General features: G+C 37.4%; 1 protein-coding gene across 9 annotated transcripts in view; it reads left to right on the top strand.

Annotated features, from left to right (window-relative positions):
* The window catches only part of RAPGEF6 (Rap guanine nucleotide exchange factor 6), a 250,714-nt gene that overhangs the window by 198,743 nt on the left and 27,502 nt on the right, over nucleotides 1-24,469 (top strand). For 3 of the 9 annotated variants that reach the window (XM_089909271.1, XM_089909272.1, XM_089909274.1), the window contains 8 exons: nucleotides 1,960-2,180; nucleotides 7,449-7,640; nucleotides 10,246-10,380; nucleotides 12,854-12,964; nucleotides 15,469-15,697; nucleotides 17,284-17,786; nucleotides 19,870-20,184; nucleotides 20,810-23,053. In XM_089909271.1, the coding sequence (XP_089765397.1) occupies nucleotides 1,960-2,180; nucleotides 7,449-7,640; nucleotides 10,246-10,380; nucleotides 12,854-12,964; nucleotides 15,469-15,697; nucleotides 17,284-17,786; nucleotides 19,870-20,184; nucleotides 20,810-20,835 (1,732 nt within the window). In that variant the 3' untranslated portion in view covers nucleotides 20,836-23,053. The other 6 variants (XM_089909275.1, XM_089909276.1, XM_089909273.1 and 3 more) reach the window with 5 other exon arrangements.

Here is a 24,469-nt window from a genome sequence, read left to right as displayed (position 1 = left end):
TTTACATCAAAGCATTTTGAAAGCTTAGAAGACATTTGTCATTTATCATGAGATTTTCACTTATTAAAATTTTGTATGTATCCTGAATTTCTGGACACTTTTTTATATCAGCTTACATAAAATTATTAAATACTTGTATTCAAATTTGCTCCTAAATATTGGGGCTTGATTTTACTACATTTCTTTGAATCTGAGGCATCATCAGTTGTTGGGACCACTGTTGTTTTATGTACCACGAAGAAAAGTCACTGCAGTACCTTCTTAACACTGAGAATTTTTTAACTTGTTAAAAGAGCTCTTATATAAACTTAGGTATGTGTTTTTATCACATAACACCTTTTTGCATTCATAAAAAAGAAAATATAAAATTGGTTTAGGTCCTTCTAAAACTTCTTCGTATTTAGAATATGAATTTTCTGAATCACTTTTAGGGTTATTAGTTTCTGGGGTTTTTTTTTCCTCACACAGTATTGCCTTTTGTGCTGTCAAATATGTTGGTAATGCCACACTTCTTAAAACAAGCCATAAAAGAACAAAAAACTGCTGGTGCTGGGCTCTTAGGTTGGCTTTGCAGATGTTTAGGGCTAACTTCCTTTTGACACCTGCTTTGGGAATGTTGTTGAACTTGTTAGATTCACTACATCCTTATAATCATTTGGTTCCTGGAGGTTAAGGGAGTAATTCACTAATGCCATTGGATTTTTTCCAAACCACTCTGAAAGTTTAGGAGTTTCTGCATATGTAAGTAGCAACAACCACATCACAGTTTCTGCCTGACCAGTAGCAATTGAAAGTTGCCATCAAATGTAAGACACACTCTTTTAAAGATCTTAAAATTACAAAAGAAAAGTAACATTTTTTACAACTTTATTTCACTTAATTTATAATGAAAACATTAGGATTTTAGTTGTCTGTTTTAAACGGGGTATGTGAGCACGGAAAAAAACAAATTGTTTTATGATTGTGGTATGTGTATTTAGAATATCTTTGGGTAATTGGGAGGCTAACTTAGAAGACCCATAGATATCCTTATTATTTTAGAATTGGCAACTGCCTTTAAAATAAAAATTGTCTAGAACCTTGTGTTTGCTATCCTTGTTACAAAGGACAAATAGCATTGCAGTTCCTGTTTTCCAGTGGTTCTAGATGTGGTTATTATAGAAAGAAGTCTGCCAAAAAGAGTACAGTTGGATGTGAAGCTATAGCTTGTTTCAACTGTAGTTATTCCTACCCAGCTTGTAGTTTCATCACATTTAGAGGCATTGCAAAAGAAAGATCCCATATCCCCAGCCCAGAAGCCACATACTGCCCAACCATTTCATATGTGAGTAGAAGCATTGAGTAGCTTTTTATTGCATTTCTGATCTCTGACTATATTGAATTGAGTATAAATGGTGTTATTTTTCTTACTGGTTGTTCTATTTGAATTTTGGTTAAAATCTGGTTACTGGTAAAATCGGTGAGCATGCTTGGAGTGGGCCAGCTATATACAAGAATGGTGATGGTGATAGCATGTCCAAAGCAGCACGTACAAGCAAAGCTGCTCTAGAAACTCCCCTGCTGAAGAACCCTGGTGCAGAGATCTGGCTCAGGGTGGACTTGTCCTGAACTAGGCTCTTGCCATATCTTCAGAGTGTGGATGGCCATAGGGCCAAAGGAATGCTTATACTTGTCACAGTTGTGCCATGGGTTGCAAAGGCACCAAACACAGGTCTGATGGAATTTGTTGCTTTGGGGGGAATTGTTAACTTATTCTTTTGAATTCTGAACTTTGCTGAATCTGAAAACTCAGAACATTGCCATATGTGCCATATTACTTTGCATTAATGCTCTTCATCTTTTAACTCATTTGCATCAGCATGCGGTTGCATTAACAGAACAGAATTCTTTTAATTTTCAATCTGCCATACTTAATTCTCATCTTTACAGCCCCTTATTGTGATCTCCATCTTCTTACAGGTCACTGAGTCAAGGCAGCACAAATTCAAACATGCTGGATGTTCAGGGAGGTGCTCACAAAAAAAAGGCACGCCGTAGCTCTCTGCTTAATGCTAAGAAGCTGTACGAAGATGCCCAAATGGCAAGGAAAGTGAAGCAGTATCTTTCCAGTCTGGATGTAGAAACAGATGAGGAGAAGTTCCAGATGATGTCATTGCAATGGGAGCCTGCATATGGTACCTGTAAGTATAAGTTTTCACTTACGTGACACTAAACAGCACAACAAAATAGAAATTTGTTGCTCTAGTATTATCCTGAAGTCCCAAGAAAATTAACTTTCACAAAAGTTTACTGACATACCTCAAGCATCATGTGATCATGTTAATCAGATACTGAATTCTCATCCATTCCTGATGATTACTCTGTGCAAGAAATGGAGTGATATAGTTCTTTAAAAAGCATTTTGAAGTCTTCTTATAAAAAGCGAAACATTATAGAGGAGCCCTTCTCTTCGAGAATGTTCTGATCTTCATCCCTAAATGAAGAGTAAAATAAGTGAAAAATTTCTCTTTCCTAAAAATTTTGCAGATAATATCATTTACCAACTGAAAAAATACAATAAATTTAATTAATATACTGTTAGAGATAATAGGTGTATTATAGGCATCAGTAAATAAAGTAAAACAAGAAAAATTAGACGTATTCTAATATTTATAAATAGAAAATATGATGAACAAAATAGAGCCTATTCTCAATACTGTTTTTTTTTTTTAAATTAAGTACAAACAATAGAATGTATGTGTCTCTGGGTCAAGGAAATCATGAGTTGTAAAAGCAGAGATCAAAGATGGTAAAATATATTGTGTGTGTTATAACAACAAAATAAAGATGATTGTACTTCCATTATAAGTGAGTATTATCTATCTATATATATGATTAAATATTACACCAGTAAAAATCCCAGCATGATGTATAGAACTTGATTAAATGTTGACAGAATATATGAGGGGGAAGGTTCAGTTTTTCTATTTCTGTGTTCCTAATTGATAGAGGGAAATTGTAATTATCATGGGTTGACCCTGAAATTGATAAATGACATAGTATTTACATAGTAATCGAAAAAGTATGTCAATAGAGTAGAAAAGATAAAATGGAGATACAAGTATTGAGTTTAAAATTCAGATTCACAGTGAATTTTAAAATGTAGGGTAATGAGCCATTCAGTAAGTGTTGTTATAAAAACAGTATCTTGAACACTTTTACCAATAGGAAAATGAATGGGTTGTGATGAAAAGAACACCTACTAAAGGATGGAGACAGAGTTTGGGTCTCATTTATTACCATTTGAACAAGTTTCTCTTCGTCTTAGATCTCTTGTTTTCCTAATTGTAAAAGTCAAGCAAGTATTGGTACTGTGTTTTATCTCAGATTCTTTCTACATCAAACCTATTAAATTAAGAGAAAGAAATAAAATAATGAAAGCTAACAATTACTGAGCGCTCTCTATATGCCAGCAACCATGCTAAACACTTTTATAAACCTTGCCATTTACTCCTCCTCACAGCAGTCTGTGAGGTGTCCAGTATTGGTATTGTGCAGCATGTATTACAATGGAAAAAGAACTCACACAGATATCAAGACACTGGAGAATAGTTAAGTACACTGCTTCCTTATCAATACAAAGAATGGTATATGGCTGTTAAAAATAATAAATGTATATAGACTTGGAAAGTATCTGGAAAAATTTCTTACCACCTGGTGGGATATCAGGAAGTGTCTGCTATGAGAAAATGGTACATGTCAAAAGTAAAGACTGAAAAAGTATATAGAATCTTCAAATTTTATTCATGTTTTAAAGTTCAAAGCCATATACACACTTATTAAATATCTCTGACGCGGCTTTGAATGATCATCAAAATTATTTTTTCCCAAGTAATGCAGTATAGACTTCATCATCTTATGGTTACTGAATGCAATTTATTATTCCTGCTTTTGTCTGATAAAAGGTTGGGTTTTTTTGTTTGTTTGTTTGTTTTTTCTTTTGCGGTATGCGGGCCTGTCACTGTTGGGCCTCTCCCGTTGCGGAGCACAGGCTCCAGATGCGCAGGCTCAGCGGCCATGGCTCATGGGCCCAGCCGCTCCGCGGCATGTGGGATCTTCCCAGACTGGGACATGAACCCGCGTCCCCTGCATCGGCAGGCGGACTCTCAACCACTGCGCCACCAGGGAAGCCCGAAGGTTGTTTGTTTTATCTTTTGTTTTCACTGTCTGCTTTTCTTTGTTTCCTAAATATGATTTGGAATATTCAGAAGCATAGAAACCTTTTTTATGCTTTGCTCATTGTTAAAATTTTGAGGCCTAGGGACTTCCCTGATGGTCCAGTGGTTAAGACTCTGTGCTTCCAATGCCAGGGGCCTGGGTTCGATCCCTGGTTAGGGAAGTAGATCCTACATGCATGCCGCAACTAATGCCGCAATGAAGATCCTGCACAAAGATCCTACACGCGACAACGAAGATCCCGTGTGCTGCAACTAAGACCCGGCGCAGCCAAATAACTAATTTAAAAAACTTTTTTGACTCCTAGAAAGATCCCACATACCAACCTCTGCGTTCTCTCTCTCCTCCCCCCACCACGCATTCACACACACCTGCGATACCTTTCTCCTCTCACACCCACCTTAGACTTATCTACTTCTTTTTCCGTAACACTAAATGGTGTCTCACTACCATTGATTTTAATACCGATTTAAAATGAGAAAACCTGTGGGTCTTTCTTAAACTGAAAGTTAAACTGTTTTGTGAAAATTGAATTCAATTCATGTTGCTTTATTTTAGTTTGAGAGTCTTTGATTTTTATTGCATGATTGATTTTTAAATGTTTAAATAAATTCCAAACCCAAATAATAGTTGATTGCCAAACATTATAGAATTTGGTTCTTCATAATAAGTATATATGTGTGAGTTTTGACACTCTCCTGTGACCTCTTTTTTTATATTCAAAGTAGTCTCTTGATTTTTTTCTTTGTACTATGGCAACTATTAAAATAAGATGTCAATACGGAATTGATTAGTGTTGGGGCGAAAATGTTTCATGGCTCTAACCAAAAGTTGGTAACATCTTGGATTCAGTCAGTTGATGCGCTACTGCCTATTATCCCCTAGGAGCACTTTGCTTTGACTTTTTGAGATATTCTTATCACCCAAAATATTCTCTAGGTTCTAAAAGCGTAGTAGCTAACTATTGTAGCTGTGCTGGGACAGGTTAAACACTTTTATCTTGGTGTTTAAAACAAAAATATCATGGAGTATTGAGGTTGGACCTGCATTAAAACCACCCTGAATAACTGCCTGAAGAATTAAAAGTACTAAAAATACTACCTGAAGGAAGAAGTTTTTTCTTTGGACTATAGTATTGATTTTATACAGAGGAGGCAGCTTTTTGTTTCTTAAGTCAGAGTTCTTAGTTTTTTGTTTGTTTTTGTGTTTTGTTTTTTTTGTGGTACACGGGCCTCTCACCTCCGTGACCTCTCCTGTTGCGGAGCACAGGCCCCGGACGCGCAGGCCCAGCGGCCATGGCTCATGGGCCCAGCCGCTCCGCGGCATGTGGGATCCTCCCGGACCGGGGCATGAACCTGTGTCCCCTGCATTGGCAGGCAGACTCCCAACCACTGCGCCACCAGGAAAGCCCAAGAGTTCTTAGTTTTTAATTCTGATGTGCATCTTCAAGTATACTAACCATCCACTTATAAATATCTCTGGTATTCCTATGTGTAGCTGTTGAAATAATTTCACTTACTTATTCAAAAACTACCTGTTAAGCTTCTGTTTTCTATCCGTCACTGGACACACAGGGATATAGTAGTGAACAAAGTACCAACAGTCCTTACAATCATGTTAGTTATAGCCTTGTGGGGGGAAGAGACATTAATTGATTAATCTCACAGACAATTGTATTGTTACAGTTATCAATGCTGTGAAGGAAGGATACAGGATGCCTTGAGAACATAAAATGGGATCTAATCTAGTAGCTGCAGAGTGTGGGTTATTAGGGAAGCTGGATCATGCACGGTCTAATAGACCTTGTTTTAGGGATTTGTGTCTTTATCCTGAGAGCAGTGGCAAGTCATCTAAAAGTTTGTGTAGGGCATTTGGAGAAGGAAAGTGGCACGATAGGGCTTCCCTGGTGGCACAGTGGTTAAGAATCCGCCTGTCAAAGCAGGGGACACGGGTTCGAGCCCTGGTCCGGGAAGATCCCACATGCCACGGAACAACTAAGCACATGCGCCACAACTACTGAGCCTGTACTCTAGAGCCCTCAAGCCACAACTACTGAGCCCGCATGCCACAACCACTGAAGCCCACGTGCCTAGAGCCCATGCTCTGCAACAAGAGAAGCCACCGCAGTGAGAAGCCCATGCACTGCAACGAATAGTAGTCCCCCCAGCTCACCGCAACTAGAGAAAGCCCACATGCAGCAATGAAGACCCAGCGTAGCCAAAAATAAGTAAAATAAATTTTAGAAAGAAAATGGGATCAGATTTTCATGATGGAAGAGTCATTGCACTCTTGTATGGAGAATGGCTTGAAGGCATGCTAGAATTATTACAGTGAGGGGAGTATTTCAGTAGTATAAATGAGAAGATGCTAGCTCTTTGGGTTCCAAGTGCTTTTGGGCTTTGGTGCACACATGGCCAAGTTCAGCAACCACACCATGAACAGCAAATCCCATACATGGCACAGAAATGGCATCAAGAAACCCTGATCACAAAGCTTTGAATCTCTGAAGGGGGTGGACTCCAAGTTCCTGAGGAACATTAGGTTTGCCAAGAGGCACGACAAGAAGTACCTGAGGAAGATGCTGGCCAAAAACACCAAGGCCATGAGTGTACCTGCCAAGGCTATATAGGCTCTTATAAAGCCCAAGGAGGTCAAGCCCAGATTGCGAAGGGCAGCAGCCACAAGCTCAGTTGACTTGACTACATCACTCCCCCCAGGCTCAGGGAAATGTGCTCATTCCCACATCACCAAGGGTCTCAGCCTCCGCTGGCCAGAGGCCAAGGCTCAAATCAGGGCACAGGATGCAGCTGCGACTCTGGCTCTGGCTCCCAAAGGTGGCCTAGGCACCAACAAAGGCTCTTCTGTCGCCGATATGAAGACAGAAGGACTGATGTGACCCCTGGGGTATTGTCTGCATGGGACAGGTGTCATCCTGTGTTATTTGTAGAAATAAACGTGAGGCAGGATCTGTCAAAAAAAAATAATATAAATGAGAGGATGGCCATTAGGATGATCGTGCAGTTGGAGCTAATTAAGTCTATTATCTTAATTTAGGGAGTAAAATTAATTCTACAGAATTTTTGAAACAACATAATACATGAAATTTTTGTTAGGAAAATTCATCTTTTTTGTGTTAAAAATAGGTGGTTTTAATGAGCCATGTACTATTGTCAGTGGTAATAACCTTGCCTTAAAAAGTGCAGAATTACGTATTTCTTACTCTCTTCTATTAGTGACCAAGAATCTAAGTGAGAAAAGATCAGTCAAGTCATCAGAAATGTCTCCAGTGCCTGTGAGGTCAGCTGGCCAAGCAGCTAAAGCCTATTTGCATCAGCCCCACAGAGTGAGCCAGGTGCTTCAGGTGCCAGCTGTAAATTTGCACCCCATCAGGAAGAAGGGACAAGCAAAAGACCCTGCCACACTGAGTGAGTATTCACAGTTAATATTGCATTCATTTAATTGAAATTTTCAGGCGAGTTAGAATGGAAAATAATTACAAATATAAATGCTTTGGAGATCAGCTATTGTAGTTTGTGTAATATAATCAGCACTCATGAGTCAAAAAATGCTTCATTTTGCCTATAGGTGCCTAATGCTTCATTTTGCCCTATTCAGTGACTGCATGCATATTTTAAATATTGATGTTGGAATTCCTATAATCATATCAGCCAGAAACGTACAGCAGCATATTTGGGTACCAAGGGCTTACTGCATTTAGTGGTGCATTTACTCAATTATCTAATGCAGATGCAGCCTATGAAATTGCTGCATCTAAAAATAATGAAATTGCTTCTTTCTAAAAAAGACGGTTTATTGGTTTTTCATTAATGACCACTTCTGAAAACCTAGCTTGGGGACAAGAAGCAAGTGTAAAATATATAAGTGTAGACCATGCTTTTTTTCCTCTGTTAGGCCATGTGGATGTTGTCCAAATTACTTTCATTTGTTGTTTTAACAGTATCACTATTTTAGCTTTCAAATGGGAAGCTAGATTAGATTTGGTCCCTAGCATTATTATTTAGTTCATGCATTATACATAGGACATATTCAGTAGAACTTTGTGAATTTAATTTGATACTGTTTTGAAATCCAAAGTTGAATAAAAAATGCCCTTTCCTTTGCCAGATTTTCAGTCTGGTGTTACAGACATTCACACAACAGATAACATGTATGTGTTCACTATTATGCCAGGAGCATGTACAGGAGCATGTACATAACATATAAAAGATGTACATAACATATTATGCCAGGAGCATGTACAGGAGCATGTACATAACATATAAAAGAACAAAAGAGGGAGAGCTTTTAGGGTAGACAGAAGTAAGATAGTGCTCCAGAGAAGGCCTTTTGGAGATAACACCTAAGCAGAGTCTTAAAGGTTGATAAGGAAGGAGATAATTAGGCAAAAATTCCAGAGAAGTTGCTTCAGGCAGAAGAAGAATTTGATATCTACAAGGAGCTACAGGCAGTTTGCTGCCTCTGAGGACAAAGCTGTAGAGTGTTGAGAGACAATAATAATTAATGCTAACACTTATGGAGCACTTACTGAATGCCAGACACGGTTCTAAGTGCTTTACTAACTTTATATATTATGTTCATTTAATCTTCATAATAAACCTAAAGATAGATAATACTCTCATTCTACATAGGAACCATAGAATGTCTAAGTAACTTATACACCACGAGTAAGAGATGGAGCTGGGAGTTGAGCCCAGGTTACCTGGCTCAAAATCCTTACTTTTAACACAGTACTAAACAGTGTCCCAGGATGAAGAGAAGTGAAGTTACAGACATGCCAAAATTATAACATGACATGCTAGAGGAAAGTTGTCAGTGGGTAGCTGTTAAAGCAGTTTGAGCAAGGCAAGATTATGGTCTAGTTTATGTTGGAGAAGGTCTGTAGTAGGAAGGGCTGTGAGATTGGAGATAGGGAGCCTTAGTGGAAAGCTGATGTAGCAACGGGAAGTTGCCTAGAGCCTGATCTAGTTTGGTGTCTGTGGAAATGAGTAGAGAATTGGATGCAAAATGGGTGAAGTTGATTTTGTGGTAGGAGTGAGACATGGGACAAGTCTAGCTCTGATTTCTTACTTGGATGTCATCACTTGAGAGGCAGTGTTATTTGTACCAGGTAGCCCTCTTCCCTCTTGCTCTAATATGACTATTATTTATGTGATAAATATATTTATATTAAAATGGCACTTAATTAAGAGTAGTGTTTGTATACTGTGTTTTAAATTTTTTCAGTATCAAAGGGCTGCTTGTTACTATGCTGAGTACTCATCAAAGTTGGGCTTACTTTACTGGTTAAAAACAGTGTCAATACCTCTTTGACATTTTTTCGAGAGGATGTATGTAAAAATACCAGGGTATTTGAAAGCATTGCTAAGTTTGACCTATGCTAAAAAGGACCAGCTGTTGGACAAGAGTGATGATAGAACTTTGCAGGAATGTTTCCAGTGGGCTCCATACTATTTTGCTATAAGTTCATGATTCTTTCTGTTGTCTACTTATCTCCTGTAGTGTGAATTTAGTGCTCTTGAAAAGGGCTGGACTGGCAGCCCTGCAGCTTCTGTATACCCACAGCACAGATGCACCACAGGTAGTGACAGTGCCAACATCCCTACACTGCCCCTGCCACACGCCTCCCCCTGACTTGGAGAGGCCACCTCTAGAGGGCAGGGAAGAGTTTGAATCCATGCCTTCTCTATTAAGATTTCCAATAAGTGTGTCAGTTGTGCAGGGTGGGACCCTGTACTCAGACTGTTAAATCAATATCCCTTATGCCACAAAACAAACAAAAAGCTATTATAATCTGATCTGCGCTGACTGGCTGAATGTGAACAAATATGCTGGAGGTGAGAATCTCTGTATGCCATTACCCAGTCATTTAGTCCCCGTTTGTCATGTATACATTTCAGTTAACCACACTAGCCATTGTGCATCATGACTTTAGTTATATAGTAATTTAGGCAACTGCAGACATTTTAATTGTGAAGTGATACTTATTTGCTTCTTTGATTTTATTTTTAGGTACAAGTTTACCTCAGAAAATTTTAGGAACAACTGAAGAAATAAGTGGTAAGAAACATACAGAAGACACTATTTCTATGGCATCATCCTTACATTCTAGTCCTCCTGCGTCTCCTCAAGGTTCCCCTCGCAAAGGTAAGATAAAATAGTTCAAGCTAGTTCTTGTTACACCAAACAGCATTACATGGCACATATTTTGCTTTTGGTCTATGGTAATAATAGAAAATGTGAAGAAAAGTGTAACTGGTAATACTTCCTGAATTTTCATGTTTTGGATTGTGTTATTTATATGGTTTTCAGGTGTTAATGCATCATGGAGTTAGGACTCCTGCATTCAAAGTGTGGTCCTTCTTTGGTGGAGGACAAGTATAGATGAGAATGAAGGCAGAACTCACAGTTGTTTTGGTCTGTGCAAATTCTTGATGTTATTCAAATTACCAGTTAATTCAAACAGTTCTATGGAGTATTTTAAAATAAGAATGTCTACAAGAAATTGTTTTTAACCAACTACAAGATTTAGGAAATGAAACAGATATTTAGGATGATACATTCCTTTCTTTAGTAATGGAATGTTACTACCTTTTATTAATCAGGATTTATAATAACCTATACAGCACCCTTGTGGATTTTTACATTTATGCTAATGTAGAACCTTTTGAATTAAAAAATCTGAAATTGCTCTTCTTTATTTATCTATGTTTTCCTAATTCAGACTGAAACTTTTCTTTTTTTGACTAGCCTGGGTAATATGCATATAAGATGCCATTTCATGTCAGCTGCAAATGTAGCATTCTAAATAATGTGTGTGTTTCTTACATTGGCCCTCCACATTCCCCATGTACCCTGGCAAAAAAGACTCCTTAGTCATGGCATTTCACAGATGTAAAAAAGTTACATCCTTGAATAAACACAGTACAGAATGGTACATGGTCAGAGAGAAGACAAGTTAAGTTAACGAATTCTAGCAGGAAGGAGAAGCTTCCAGAGCTTTCCTCAGTTCCTGTGTTCTAAGTTTCCCTCACTTTTGAAGGTTCTTTTTTATTTTTGCTGACTATGTGACAGCAGAGTGGTACAGTGATGCCAGGCCTTAGTTTGAATCCTGACTCTGTCCCTGGTGATGGCTGTGTTATTACAAGCAACTGATTTATATAAGGTCAGGTCTCCTGTCTATAAGATGGGTTAGGGACCACCTATTTTAGGACCTTATTTAAGGATTAAATGAAATAATATCTGTAACACTTGAGACGTGGTGAGTGTTTAGTAAATCGGAGTTTCTCCTCTTCTTCCCTGCTGCCACTCCAGGGCAGTATAACTCCATTACTGACCCTCTTCACTTAGCTGAGACTGGCTAGAATTTTCATTCAGGTTTTACTAAGAAAAGCTTAGTAAAAATCGAATAGGACATATAAAAGTATACATAACACAGGTTTCCGTTCCTGTTGTATACAGCTCATATATGATTTGGGAAGGCACACAGATATCTTTCATCTCTTTACTATGTATGTATCCTATCCAGAGTACCCTTTATCCTTGGGGCTGGGAACAGTGCCTATTCACACAGATGGTCCAGATGAACAATGTCCATACGCTCTTAATGCTCTTTCAGGAACATCTTTACACCCTCCAGAGGTCCCATTATAGACAGTTCTCTAACCGAGAAACTTAGTTGAATTGGATTTGGTGTTTTATGGGTCATTGTGACTTGTGGGAAGAGGTGTTAGGAACAGGAATTTCCCCATTGCTCTTACTCCAAACAAATGCATTTTAACCACTGGAATAGAGAAGTCTTTTTTTCAGTATGTGACCAACAGTTGACCATGATGTTTATAGGTTTGTGAGCCTGTCATAGTCATGTTTTGAATCCTTAGAAATCTGACAAAATTCTTTTCTTCAAAACTATTTCTGCTTGTTTATTTCCATAGACAGGTTTTTGCCAGTGGTCCGTGATTGAACAAAAATGTCATTAAACTAAGAGTATGTTATTAGAATCTGTTTCTAGTTCTTGCTATACTTTGGAATAGTTCTTTGTTTTCTAACAGTTAAGATAAGCCTACGTTCGCGATTTTTAAAAGGAGAATTTAAATAAGAAAGAACTGAAAAAGTGAGACATCAAGAGGCCTTAACCTTTATCTTCCCCAGTGCTTCAGGCAGGCAACTTCTCTGCCTTGTAGAGAAAATAGGATCAGAAATTGTGCTTTATAAATACATCTATTGTATATACTATTTATATGTCCTATCTGATTTTTGCTAAGCTTTTTCTTAGTAGAACCTACCTGAAAATTCTAGACATAGTTACTTTGAGAAATAATTCTGGTTATTTGCTACTCTTGTCATATTTTGGCTTATGATTTTACCAGCTTGGGTTACTTTCAGCAATTTTTTATTACCAGCTTATTCTGATCAAGGTAACCTTTCTCCTGTGTTCTGTCTTGTTTATGCTATATAGTAGTCTCCATGCATTAAAAAATATGTTGCTAGATTTCAATTTTTCAGATATTGTCAAGATGTTAGAATTTTTTAATAGTGAAATGTTATAAAACCAGGCTAATTGTGATTCATTGGAAAGAATTAATTGACCATGACAGGGTTTTTGCATCTCTCCCTCCAGTTGGCAGTATCATATCTGATCACAGCATCCTGCTGCGCCTCTCAGGGTCTTCCTCATCCCCTCCCCGTGAGTCCAGCACCAAGATCAGTGGCCACAGCTGCCCCGGAATAGGTGGGGTTTACTTGCAAAAGAAAATCCAACAGATTACCAGGAGCACAGCCAAAAGAACAGACAGGACCGAGAAGGCCACTGAGGAGAATAGAGACAGGACAAGTTGTGAGACCACAGCCAGAAAAAGAATGACATCCCCGTTTAGAAGATTTAGGGAAAGAACTCTTTCAAGGGAGAGACTAGCCAACAGCAAAAAAGAGGACGCAGATCTCAATCAAGCTACAGAAAGCTGTGAGAAAGTGAAGGATGTTGGAAGCAACATCAAAGATGAGAAAGGGAATGACATCTTCAATTCAAATAGCCGAGGCAACAGTAACACTTTAAACTGCTTCTATACGCGATTCAAGTCTAAAAGGAGAAAGACACTCTGATGAAGTTCCTTACTTTATTTTAGTGTGAAATTTGTTTTCATTTATTAATGTAAATGTAGCTTAAATTAAGTCATTTGTCAAATAAGGCTCAGATAGACAACTTACTAAAATACTATTTATGAGCATTTTATGATTAGTGTTACAGGTCCTCCAACAACAAAATCATATCCGTTTAAAGTGCCTTATTTGTACATATGTTATTTTGCTAATGTTAGTAAACTTAATACTCTTGTTTTCTGTAGTTGGCTTTATTTCCTGCTGGTAGCAGTTGGGTCTGTGAGTGCAATAAGTAGAGGAGGCTTTTTAGGAACCAGTGTTTACTTTTACATTAAATCCCCCAGTAACAATCTGATCAGAACCTTTGCCTTAGATAATTGTGTTGCTATCTTATTATTGCAACTACTTTACAAGCTAAAGTGAAATGTTTGGAAGGCAAGAAACTGTATCTTGTCCACATAAACTTTTTTATATCATCCACTTTTCATATATACTCTGATCAGAGGAGGGAGGAGATAGTCTAACATAGCAGGTTCAAAAACATCTGGGAAACTTGTTAAAAACTTACTGTGTCCCACTGCAGACCTTGTAAGTTTGAATTGCCAGAAATAGGCCCAAGAATGTGTATTTTAATAAGCCTTCCAGGTGATTCTTAGAGTTAATTATATTTGACAAGTACTGATCTAACAGACGTAAGAATGAAATTATTTTTAAAACAGTAAAGCAAGCCTATCCCCCAGGATAAAAGAACAATGACTTTTTCTTTTGAGGAGGAATTTTTGAATTTTTTTTAGTTTATTTACCACATCCATTTTCTTGGTCCTCTTGAAAATTGACCGATCACTTCATGAAGGGCACTGAGAAATAGCAGTGATCCCAAGATCAGAGAACTGGGGTAGGAGTCGAGAGACTGACTTTCCTTGGCTTGTCCTGTGCCTGGCACAAAAGCCAAATGCAGATCACACATTTTCTGAGTCTTAATTTTTGTTTTTGAAACAGTTAATGACACTAATTAATAAAGTTATTATTCAACAGTTTTTTTGTAATAACTTGAGCTATATGTGAGTCTAAAGCCTATAGTTCTTCTTGAGATTTCTAGGAATGGACCCAAAGGTCATGCACCTAATCAACCTCATTCTTCTCTCAGTGAACAAGAAGATAATTGTTTACTTCTTTGAGACCTACTCCTTGCTGGGATTACTACAGCATTTTCTTTATTTCTCAACAAAAGAAGTTTGGTTACTTTTCTAACAGTTACCCAAACAGACGATTGTGTACATTAACTATCATGCTGCAGATTTGTTTTTGGAACCTTCCACCTTACTCCATCTCCACCCCTTCATTCCAGAGAATGCTAAAGAAAATCTCTCTAGCTATATCTGCTGTGCAGTAAGTCATAGAGCAATTTAAAACAGGTAGATGCTGCGTTTTTTCATGTTACATTCTTGTAAATCTGTCAGTTCAGCTGTTTAATGTAATGTTCTGCTAAATTGGTGAAGAAAAAGGAAACTAGGTATAAGAGTAAGTCCAAATCTAAAACAATTTATTTAAAAATACTAAAACAATGGCTTTTAACTTGAGGCAAGACTTCTTAGGTGACAGAAGCAAAATATCTAGGGTATATGCAGTTTGAAAAAACAAAAATAAAATTCTTTCCCTTGAGTCCTGACTCCCCTTACATACCCCTGCCTCGAGGTGGTGTTTTGGACACTCAGGTCAAGCCTTGAAATATTTATATTAATCAAAGGGGAGGGTACATAGGGTTAAAAAGAAGTTGAGAAGTTCAAGTTTAATGTTTTGTAATATATTTAATGCCTCTTGTTTTATTAAATGCTTGTAGCTATGTGAGAGCCTGGGGCAGATTTACCTTTGAACTAGTTTTCTCAGTAATACTGGGTTTTGACTTTCTATTTCTTGAATTTGGAATTAGATTGGTGCCGTGTGGGTAGGTAGGTGAATGGATATGTAAAGGAACATGTACAGAAAATCGGCACCATTACATCTACATAGATGGAAATTGACATTGATAGTCACTTTATGTTTTGTTCTTTTTATATTTTTCTTTGTCCTCTCCCTGACCCTCCCCACTCCCGTTCCTTTGTTTTGTAGTTTGATCAGTTGTCTTCTCTCATTCAGGTTATACACTTATACCATCAGCTAAATCTGACAACTTGTCTGACTCCAGCCATAGTGAGATTTCTTCACGGTCCAGCATTGTGAGCAATTGCTCTGTTGACTCCATGTCTGCAGCTCTACAGGATGAACGGTGTTCCTCCCAGGCTGTGGCAGTCCCTGAATCCACTGGAGCATTTGAAAAGACAGAGCACTCCTCAGGGATAGGAGACCATAGTCAGCCTGGCCCTGGGTAAACATCCTTGCCTGTGTTCACATCACAAAACCCAAGCCGAGTGGCCACTGCAAGCAGTGCTCCCTAATTTGAACGTAAAACCACCCCCACCAAAGGAGTAGTTGAAAGAACAGGAGAACCAAGCATGTATTCTCTATACTGAATGTGCAAATAAGTACAATTTTGAAAGATATATGGGTGCTCATTTTTTAAGTGTTACTGGATTCAAGTAACTTACATCATGTATCTTTTCGATCAATAAGAACTCAAAGTGAAGATGCTATTGGTAGGTGGGAAGTAGTTCTTGCATTCTAGCTATAAGGTTAGAGATTGCTCAAAAAGAGTGTGTAATGGGAAGTACCCTCAGTGCTATACACGTTGTAGACAGATTGGGAGAGTAGGACTAGTCCTTGACCCTTACTCTCTCAAAGTATGATTTGGAGAATAAGAATTATCAGCTAGCAAAAAGTCAATTAAAAAAAAAAGTTAACTCTAAATTTCTATTTAGAATCAGACAAAATGGAAATCTTCAGAAAGCACTGAGAAAGTTGATTCTAAACTGATACTGTTAAATCTGGTACACTTTAATATGAAATATTTAAGATATAGTGAAGTATTATCACCATACTTGTAAGGGTTTCTAAACTATGGTTCTCTAGACCGGGAGTAACAAACTTTTTCTGTAAAAGTTAGATAGTAAATATTGTAGGCATAGCTGGCTGTAAGCTCTCTGTTGCAATTGCTCAACCCTGCTATTGTTGCATCAAAACAGCCTTAGACAATTTGTAAACAAATGGGCATGCTATGTCCCAATAAAACTTTATTTACAAAAACAGGTAGAGGGCTGGATTTGCCCTTGGGCTCTAGTTTGCTGATCCCTGCTCTATATGCTCTGTACTATAAATCAGGGAGTCACAAACCTTTTGGGGGGTGGGCAGGTAAAGGCCCATTTAAAGGAGTACATATTTTAGGCTTTGCAGGCTGTATATGGTCTCTGTCTCAAAATCTTTGGAGTATTTTGTTCCATTTTGTTTAAACCCTTTAAAACGTAAAAACCACGCTTAGCTCAAGACCATAAAAAAACAGGCTGTTCGCTTGATTTGGTCCATGAAACTAAGTTTGAGAACCCTTGCTATAAATGATAGAATTCATTTAGTAGTAGGTAATTGGGGAAGTTGCTGTTTCCTTGGTACCTCAGACACACTGAAAAATAAAACATGGTTTCTGTAATTGAGGATTCTTAATTCTGTGTGCATGGAGAGAATCTAGTGTTGCATTATGTTGACCAAGAATGAAAACGTATACTTAATTTTATTCATTTCAAACCTCATCCTTCATAATAATTCAAGAAAAATTCTGAGGAAGCCTTTTAAGTATTTGAGTTTCTTCAGTGTATGTTTCGAGCTAAGTATTAACATTAATGCCAGTACAAGTTTAGTGATGATTGATTACAATGTCATTTTTTTCCAGAAGGTTATGTTGGCATTAAACACTTGTGATGCATGTTCTGTAGTCTCTTGTAGGCAGTAATACTTGCAATGGACTGAAGAAATTGTTTCCATTAAGCCAGTAAATTACTTTTAATTGTGTATCTCCAATTTTAGGTGGACACTCTCAAAGCCATCACTAATCAAGAATTTAGCTGTCTCATCTTCTGTGAGCAATGATGAGATTTCTCACGAGCATATTATTATAGAAGCAGCTGATAGTGGTCGTGGAAGTTGGACTTCCTGTTCAAGCAGCTCCCATGACAACTTCCAAAGCCTTCCAAACCCAAAAGGCTGGGATTTTTTGAACTCTTATCGATATACCCATTTGGATGGTCCCATAGCTGAAGTTGAACCCACTGACTGTGAGCCCTGTGCCTGTCCTAAAGGCTGCTCTCGAACTTGTGGTCAGTGTAAAGGGAGCCTAGAGACTAATCAGATGAGGCAGAGTTGGGCTTCCTCTAGTTCTCTGTCTGATACATACGAACCAAACTATGGGACAGTTAAACGGAGAGTGTTGGAGAGCACCCCAGCTGAGTCATCTGAAGGCTTGGACCACAAGGACGGCATCGACCCCGTTTATAAAACTGTTACTTCGAGTACAGAAAAGGGCTTGATTGGTAAGTTGTGTGTTCTTTGTCATATCTGTGGCATTTAGAATTTAAGTGGTAAAGTGACCTTGGCCCAGAATTTTATTCTTGGGAAATTCCCTTCTCTAATCTCTCTTTCCTCCCTCCACATGCAAATTATTTTCAAAAAGTTCATGATTTCTCAAGAGCTTTGGGGCAGATATTCAAGCCATTTGAAATGAAAAAGCTGACATGCAGGAAGTTAATAAGGGGGACAGGTTTATATGTCTTGTTTTGCTTTTGAGATCTTTTTGGTTTTATTAAAATATTACTGCATTACTGTGCAGCAGTAATAAAGGGATTATTCTCTTTGCCATCTCATAAATTGTTTGGACCCTAGTTGCTTTTTGCATACATGGTAGAAACTTTGAATCTGATACTACTTTTAGGTAGTACAAGTGGTGGAAAAAGTGTGATAAAGAAGTCCAAAACAGGGACTTCCCTGGCAGTCCAGTGGTTAAGACTCTGCGCTTCCACTGCAGGGGGGGGCATGGGTTTGACCCCTGGTCAGGGAACTAAGATCCCACATGCTACGTGGGGGGAAAAAAAAAAAAAAAAAAGACCCAAATATTTTTCATTATACCCTCCTAGCACATATCATGGGTGTGCCAGCTTCTGTTTGTGGATTCCGTCTGACCATGCACAGCTTTCTTGGTGTATTCTTTTAGTATTTGGCCATCAGACACATTTTTTTCCTTATTCTTGAGTTTATATAAGTACTTAGATATAATAGCACCTGTGGGTTTTTTTTCATGTGGAGTGACTGTACTTTGAGTCAATATTATTATAATCAACTCTTTATACTATGTTCGTGATGTCAATTTAAACTACTAAACATATGAAAGACACGTGCTTTTTTTAGCATATTTTTTACTTGTCAAATTTCATTATAGGTTGGATTTTTTAGTTCATTTTTTTCCAAGGATTTTTTATTAAAGCCTTTTAGGTAACTGTTATATGGATATACAAGCACGTGTGTGCAAGGGTGTAAAATCTTTCTCTTCTTATCCATTTGGGAAAATAGATTAAAAAAATTTTTTTTTGTTCATTTCTAGATGACTCTGGGCAAATCACTTAACATTCTTCATTCTTGTCTTCTTTTCACAACCTCTCCACCCCATCCCCACTCCATTCTCCTCAGATGGGAATGGAAATCCTTTCTGACCTTGATACTACATGCAGATTTTACTGGTAGAGTTGTAGAAATTTCAATATGGGCAAACTTGATTCTCTAAGGGGAGAATTTAATGATCCTTTTAAATTTATTCTTCTTGTATATAGATAGTGTTTGTATTTTAAAAGTTACTTACATGATCAAGATACTCAGAGCCATTTGTCCTGTGAGTCTTGTGGATTGGTCTTAATTTCATGGAACTTCCTTTTTAACTTATTTCTGATGTTTTTTTGAAGCTTTGCCTTAGACCCAGGGTGTACAAACTTAGGGCAAAAGATTTTAAGTCACCATTATTTTTAATGTCCACTGAAAATCAGAGAAGCTTAATTTAAGATGGATTTCCTAAAATTATGGCTTTTCTTCTCACTTAATTACAGAGCAGAGGTTAGGAATAAGGTCCTTGAAGGAATTAGTTCCTCTTTAAAGTTGTTTATATGCCAGCACTGACGTGAAATAGCCCTTAAGTAGAGGGCCTAAATGTCATTTCTATGAAAATCCCCCCATTTAATAGAGTATAGATGTTCAGGGTGAATTCTTAAATGTCTCTGACTCATTCAACTTTGGGGCTGGTATTCCTTGAGGAATTTGTCACACACTTCTGTGATTTGTGGTCTGACCTATGAAAGGAGGAAGCTTGTCATCAATGTCATCTCCTTCAGCTGTCTCATTCTATTTAATGTTTGTAAAACCCAATGTAATTTATGTATTTTAAAAACAAGTTTAAATATCAAGTTTATTAAGTTTATTAAAAGTGTTTTTAACCTGCTGCCATTGTGTTCAAATATATTCACTGTGTCCCTTTTTAAGTTCTATTTTGTCATTGTAATAAGTTTCAGTATGTTTTTTTTTTCATTTCTTATCTTTTTCATTAACATTTCCATTGCTTATTTTTCATGCCAGTGTACTGTGTCACCTCACCCAAGAAGGAGGATAGGTATAGGGAGCCACCTCCCACTCCTCCAGGATACATGGGAATTTCTTTAGCAGACCTAAAGGAAGGACCCCACCTACACCTAAAACCTCCAGATTATAGTGTGGCAGTGCAGAGGTCAAAGATGATGCATAACAGCCTCTCTAGACTGCCACCAGCTTCTCTCAGTAGCAACCCTGTGGCCTGTGTTCCATCGAAGATCGTAACTCAGCCTCAGAGGCATAATTTGCAGCCATCCCATCCTAAACTAGCAGATGTGACTGACGCAGATAGCGAAGCAGATGGTATGTTGGCAAACTACCTTAATGGCTCTTAAATGAATTGCTAAACACATTGAATGGTCTTTGCTCTGGTATTTCACATAATCAGAAATGTTTTCTTTAACTGCTTTAGAAATCTCTGTTAAAAAAGAAATGACTAAATACGATGGTGTGTTTTTTGTAAATGGAGAGGGCAACCTGATTGTATTTAATAGCAGCTCAGCGTAAAAGGATAATTTTAAGAGGAGGCACTTGACATTGGTAGAGTTGTGTTTTACACTAATGCACGGACACTTGAAACTCCAAGTATCAAAATGTCAAATTATCTGAAACCATGCTGTTTGATAGAGTTCCTCTTATTAGCAGAACTCATGACCAACTTTGCAATTTTGGCAATAAATGAATTTTATCCTTCTAAACAATCTAGTAATAAAGTGGTTAAAAAGCAGTTCTGAATTCCAGTTGATTGTCAGCCTTCATTGTGATCAGAACTCAAAAATGTCATTACAATAAAATCTGGCCTTTGATGGGATATTTGAGAGGATTTCTTTGTCGAAATTGACTAATTTTTTAAACAGATAACTAGATTGTTAGTTGATCTTCATTAATATGCTGACCTACCACTTAACTGTGTTTCTTTTATTTTCAGAAAATGAACAGGTTTCAGCAGTGTAGCCTTTGGATTGACCTGATTGAAGTCTACTGAAAGTCACGGAGGAAGGAGTGGGCAGAACCAACTCACAATTCTGCAGGCTGTTGCCAACAAATAGCTCGCTGCTCCTGCTGCTAACCCAGAGGTTTTAATCCCTGTACTCTGAGCAATGAGATAGCCCTGAATCATGCTTCCTTTCATTTAATCCCTGCAGATGCATAGTTTCCTCAGCTATGGATGTTGTGCCTGGATACCAGTCTTCGCTTTGCACACCAGACCTGCCTTGGGACCACAGTTACTAGAACAAATTCAAACTCGAGTCCTCCCCATATATATCACTATAGATTTTCCTTTAACATGTTATTTTTAAGATAGTAGTAGTGGTAGTATTTTCAAGCCATAGCTTGGGTTAACAGACAAATTCAGAATGTCTGCCAATACCAAGGATATTTTTATGTATTTGAAAAGTAACTTATTATTTGAAGTTTTGTGGTTTTGTTTGTATTTGGGAGCTCTTGTTAATTGATGTTCATGTTTGAGGCCATAAAACTGTCTCTGATCTGACCAAACTGAAGCCATCTTTACAGGATGATATGTTTGATCTATACAGAGATGTAACCATCTATAGCACCAACGAAACGTAGGGTCTCAGTTTGAGTGGAACAGGAATCCCTTTGCTGTTGAGGTGTTAGGAAGGAGAATACTGCCATCTGCTGGTCAGGATTTGGAAAGCCAAATGAAGCTACCACAGGGTCCTAGCAGTCTCTTGGGAAAAGGAAGGGGTATGATGGGGTGTGTAGCAACCCTAATTTCCAAAGAATGAAATGTTTATCTTACATAACATGTATACCAACTGAAGTGAAAGTCATTCTCTGTCTAACTGTAGCTATAAGTATAAATCCAGTAAATAGAGAATGAGTTCTAGACAGTTCTACTCTGTAGAAACCCATACCTAAAATTTTTCACAACTCAAATATGGAGTTTTTTTAAAGGACATGTTATCTTTGGCGGTATAGTCATGAAGATCAATTTAGCTTTATGCGGTGTTCTGCAGCACCCGCCACCCAACCCCCATCTTACAGCACAAGGCTGTGTTTAATCTTCATAAACCCTGCAGCTCCCAGTTGCCTGCAGGTAAAGCTCATTAGCACACCAAGGTCTATAATTGGTTGAAAATTTTGTGGGGGAAAGAGGAGCTAGAATTATGGAAGTGATTATTTCTTGGTTTTCACTTTAGGCCTTGAGAGGAAGGAGACATATATATTTAACAGCCTTTTGGGCGTGGCACTCTTAAGTATTTAATTAAAATTTCATTGACTATTTACTGGATGAGGTAGACTTTCCGTATTTAAAAAAGATTAAGTATGATGTTTTCTACATCTTAAGTTTAAATTTTTTCATTTGTTTTTTAGTGTAAAGGCAAGTGAAAGGTTAATAAACTTCTGTGACTACCAAAAAAAAAAAAAGCCAAAGCTATTAATGTGTACTACCCAAATCAACTTGGAGCCAAAAATAGGTTTACTTCTGAATGGTTATCCGTATGTGAATTTATAGGATTTAGTTGGCTTATTACTTCCTTTTGAAAAGTTCTCATTTTTTCCTAGCTCTCTCTTCCTTCTCTCTATCATCCTCCTATTTCCTTCATTTTAAAATCATAAATCAGTGCCAACTGGTAAATGGCAGTAGTCCATCTTTTCTATCAAAATGATAATTTCTTCATTTTAGGAAAAATAGCATGTCTGAAAAATTCCCATGGGCAAAAACTGTAAATACGAAACTTAAGCCTTAGAAATTAACCCCAGGTATGTTAGAATGAGGCTAGTTGGCTCCATAGCTTTCTTGGCCCATTGAAATGGAAAGTAACCTGGATCAAAAATCCTGGTTTGAAACTCACACTGTAAAGGTTTGATCTATAAACAGTGGTCCTGTGATCATAAATTTTTCTTTCACTGATTTAGACAATATTATTTTCATGTCCAGAGCAAAACAAAGTGAAAGATATTTTTGCTACAACCATCTTTTTATCCAGTTTGGGTATTTATTCTCACCATTTTATATCCACTCCCCGGAAAAATGTGCTGTTTGCACAGTATCTGTTTTTTTAGCAGGTCTTTCAAACCAGATGGGAGCCTTCTCCATCGTTGTCCTCAATGTTGTGGATAATATCTTGCACAGAGAGTCAGAGGCTTGTGGTTTTGGACTTGCATCTTGTAGCTGCCTTTGTTTCCTGTAGCTTGAAATGTGAGTGTTTGGATCAGCTGATCACATTGATCAAGAACTAAAGCCAAATGCTTTCTAGTTTGATATGTATTTATCCCTTAAAAAATCGTGGCGTTTTGATCTTTATATTCTAATTTACGGTACATTCCTGCCTTCTCTTAGTTTGTCACGTGACTAGAACAAGAGAAGTCTTAACCTATGCTTGCTCCAATTCAAAATGCCCGTTTGTTTTTATTTTATAAATTTATAAGTATACTGAAGAGATCTATGCCCTCATTGTACCACAACTCTGAATCTGCCAGGGCCATTGAAGCGGTAAATCCTCACTGCAAACTTTTGCCAAATAATAAGTTTCAACAAAAAAATCTCTGCATAATGAAAGATTTGGAGAATTAGTAAATCCAGTATATACTTCCATAAAGGTTTATTGTAATTTAATAGAGTCTTGCTTTCTCCAAATGGTTACTTGCAGTATGATATTTGGGGAGAAAAAGCCTTTAAATGGTTTTTCATGAGGGTGATGTCACATTGTCATCATCTGCATAACCACCGTGAGAATCTCTCGTAGGCTTGACATGTGACAGTAATCGTGGAGATATCCAAGATCAATTCTAATTTTTATAAAGTGTTTTCTCCCCTTTAAAAAGAAGGGGAGAAAGAGTTTCCTTGTATATTTAAGACTCTGATTATTATTTTGATACATACGTTTCTAAAAAATGTGATATTAAAGTAGATGTATCCCTTTAGTATTACCGTAAATGTGGTATAGCAAAGGGATAAATCTTCAAAACAGTGTCACAGTACATTTTCAAATTTAAACTTGAACCCCAGTTCATCTTTAACTTCTGTTGTGCTTTTTTAAGGCTTCTTTACTTTTGATACACAGAATACAGTTGTAGTTAACCTTTTAAAATTGAAACGTGAGCTGATCAGCAAAGGACAAAAACAAAACTGCACAGTCATAATAATCAAATAGCAATTATACTGCACAATTCAGTGATTGTAAAGTGTCCTGTAACAAGCAATGTTTGTCTCCTATTTTTTGATACCTCTTAAACTTATGTCTTTTAGAAAGACAGTGCCTCTGTATGCTTTTTGTATTTTTATTGAGTGTAAATATTTGTTATATTTTTGGTTAAGAGAATGTAAAAGTACCATTTACTATTACCATATCTACTAATACATTGGTGGAATCAATAAAGAATCTAATTAACCTTCTCTGCACTTTATGGCTAATGTATGGGAGCAGGTTATATACCCATTCAAGAGGACCAGTCTGGGACCTGCATTGGTGTGAAGGCATTTTTTGTTTTAAGTCTCCAGAAAAATTGGAATTGTCCAATTATGGTTGACATTATCGTATCTGTGAAACAGCTAGCTATTGTTTTGTTTAGTTTTTTAAAAGTGTATTCGACTACAAACCAAGTTTAACAGTGG

The sequence above is a fragment of the Delphinapterus leucas genome, chromosome 3 (assembly GCF_059928025.1).
Source record: "Delphinapterus leucas isolate spDelLeu-1000000601 "Yukka" chromosome 3, BTC_Dleu_Yukka2, whole genome shotgun sequence".
Classification (NCBI taxonomy): domain Eukaryota; kingdom Metazoa; phylum Chordata; class Mammalia; order Artiodactyla; family Monodontidae; genus Delphinapterus; species Delphinapterus leucas.
The sequence above is the reverse complement of the archived record's forward strand: the minus strand, read 5'-3'. Positions and strand labels throughout refer to the sequence as shown.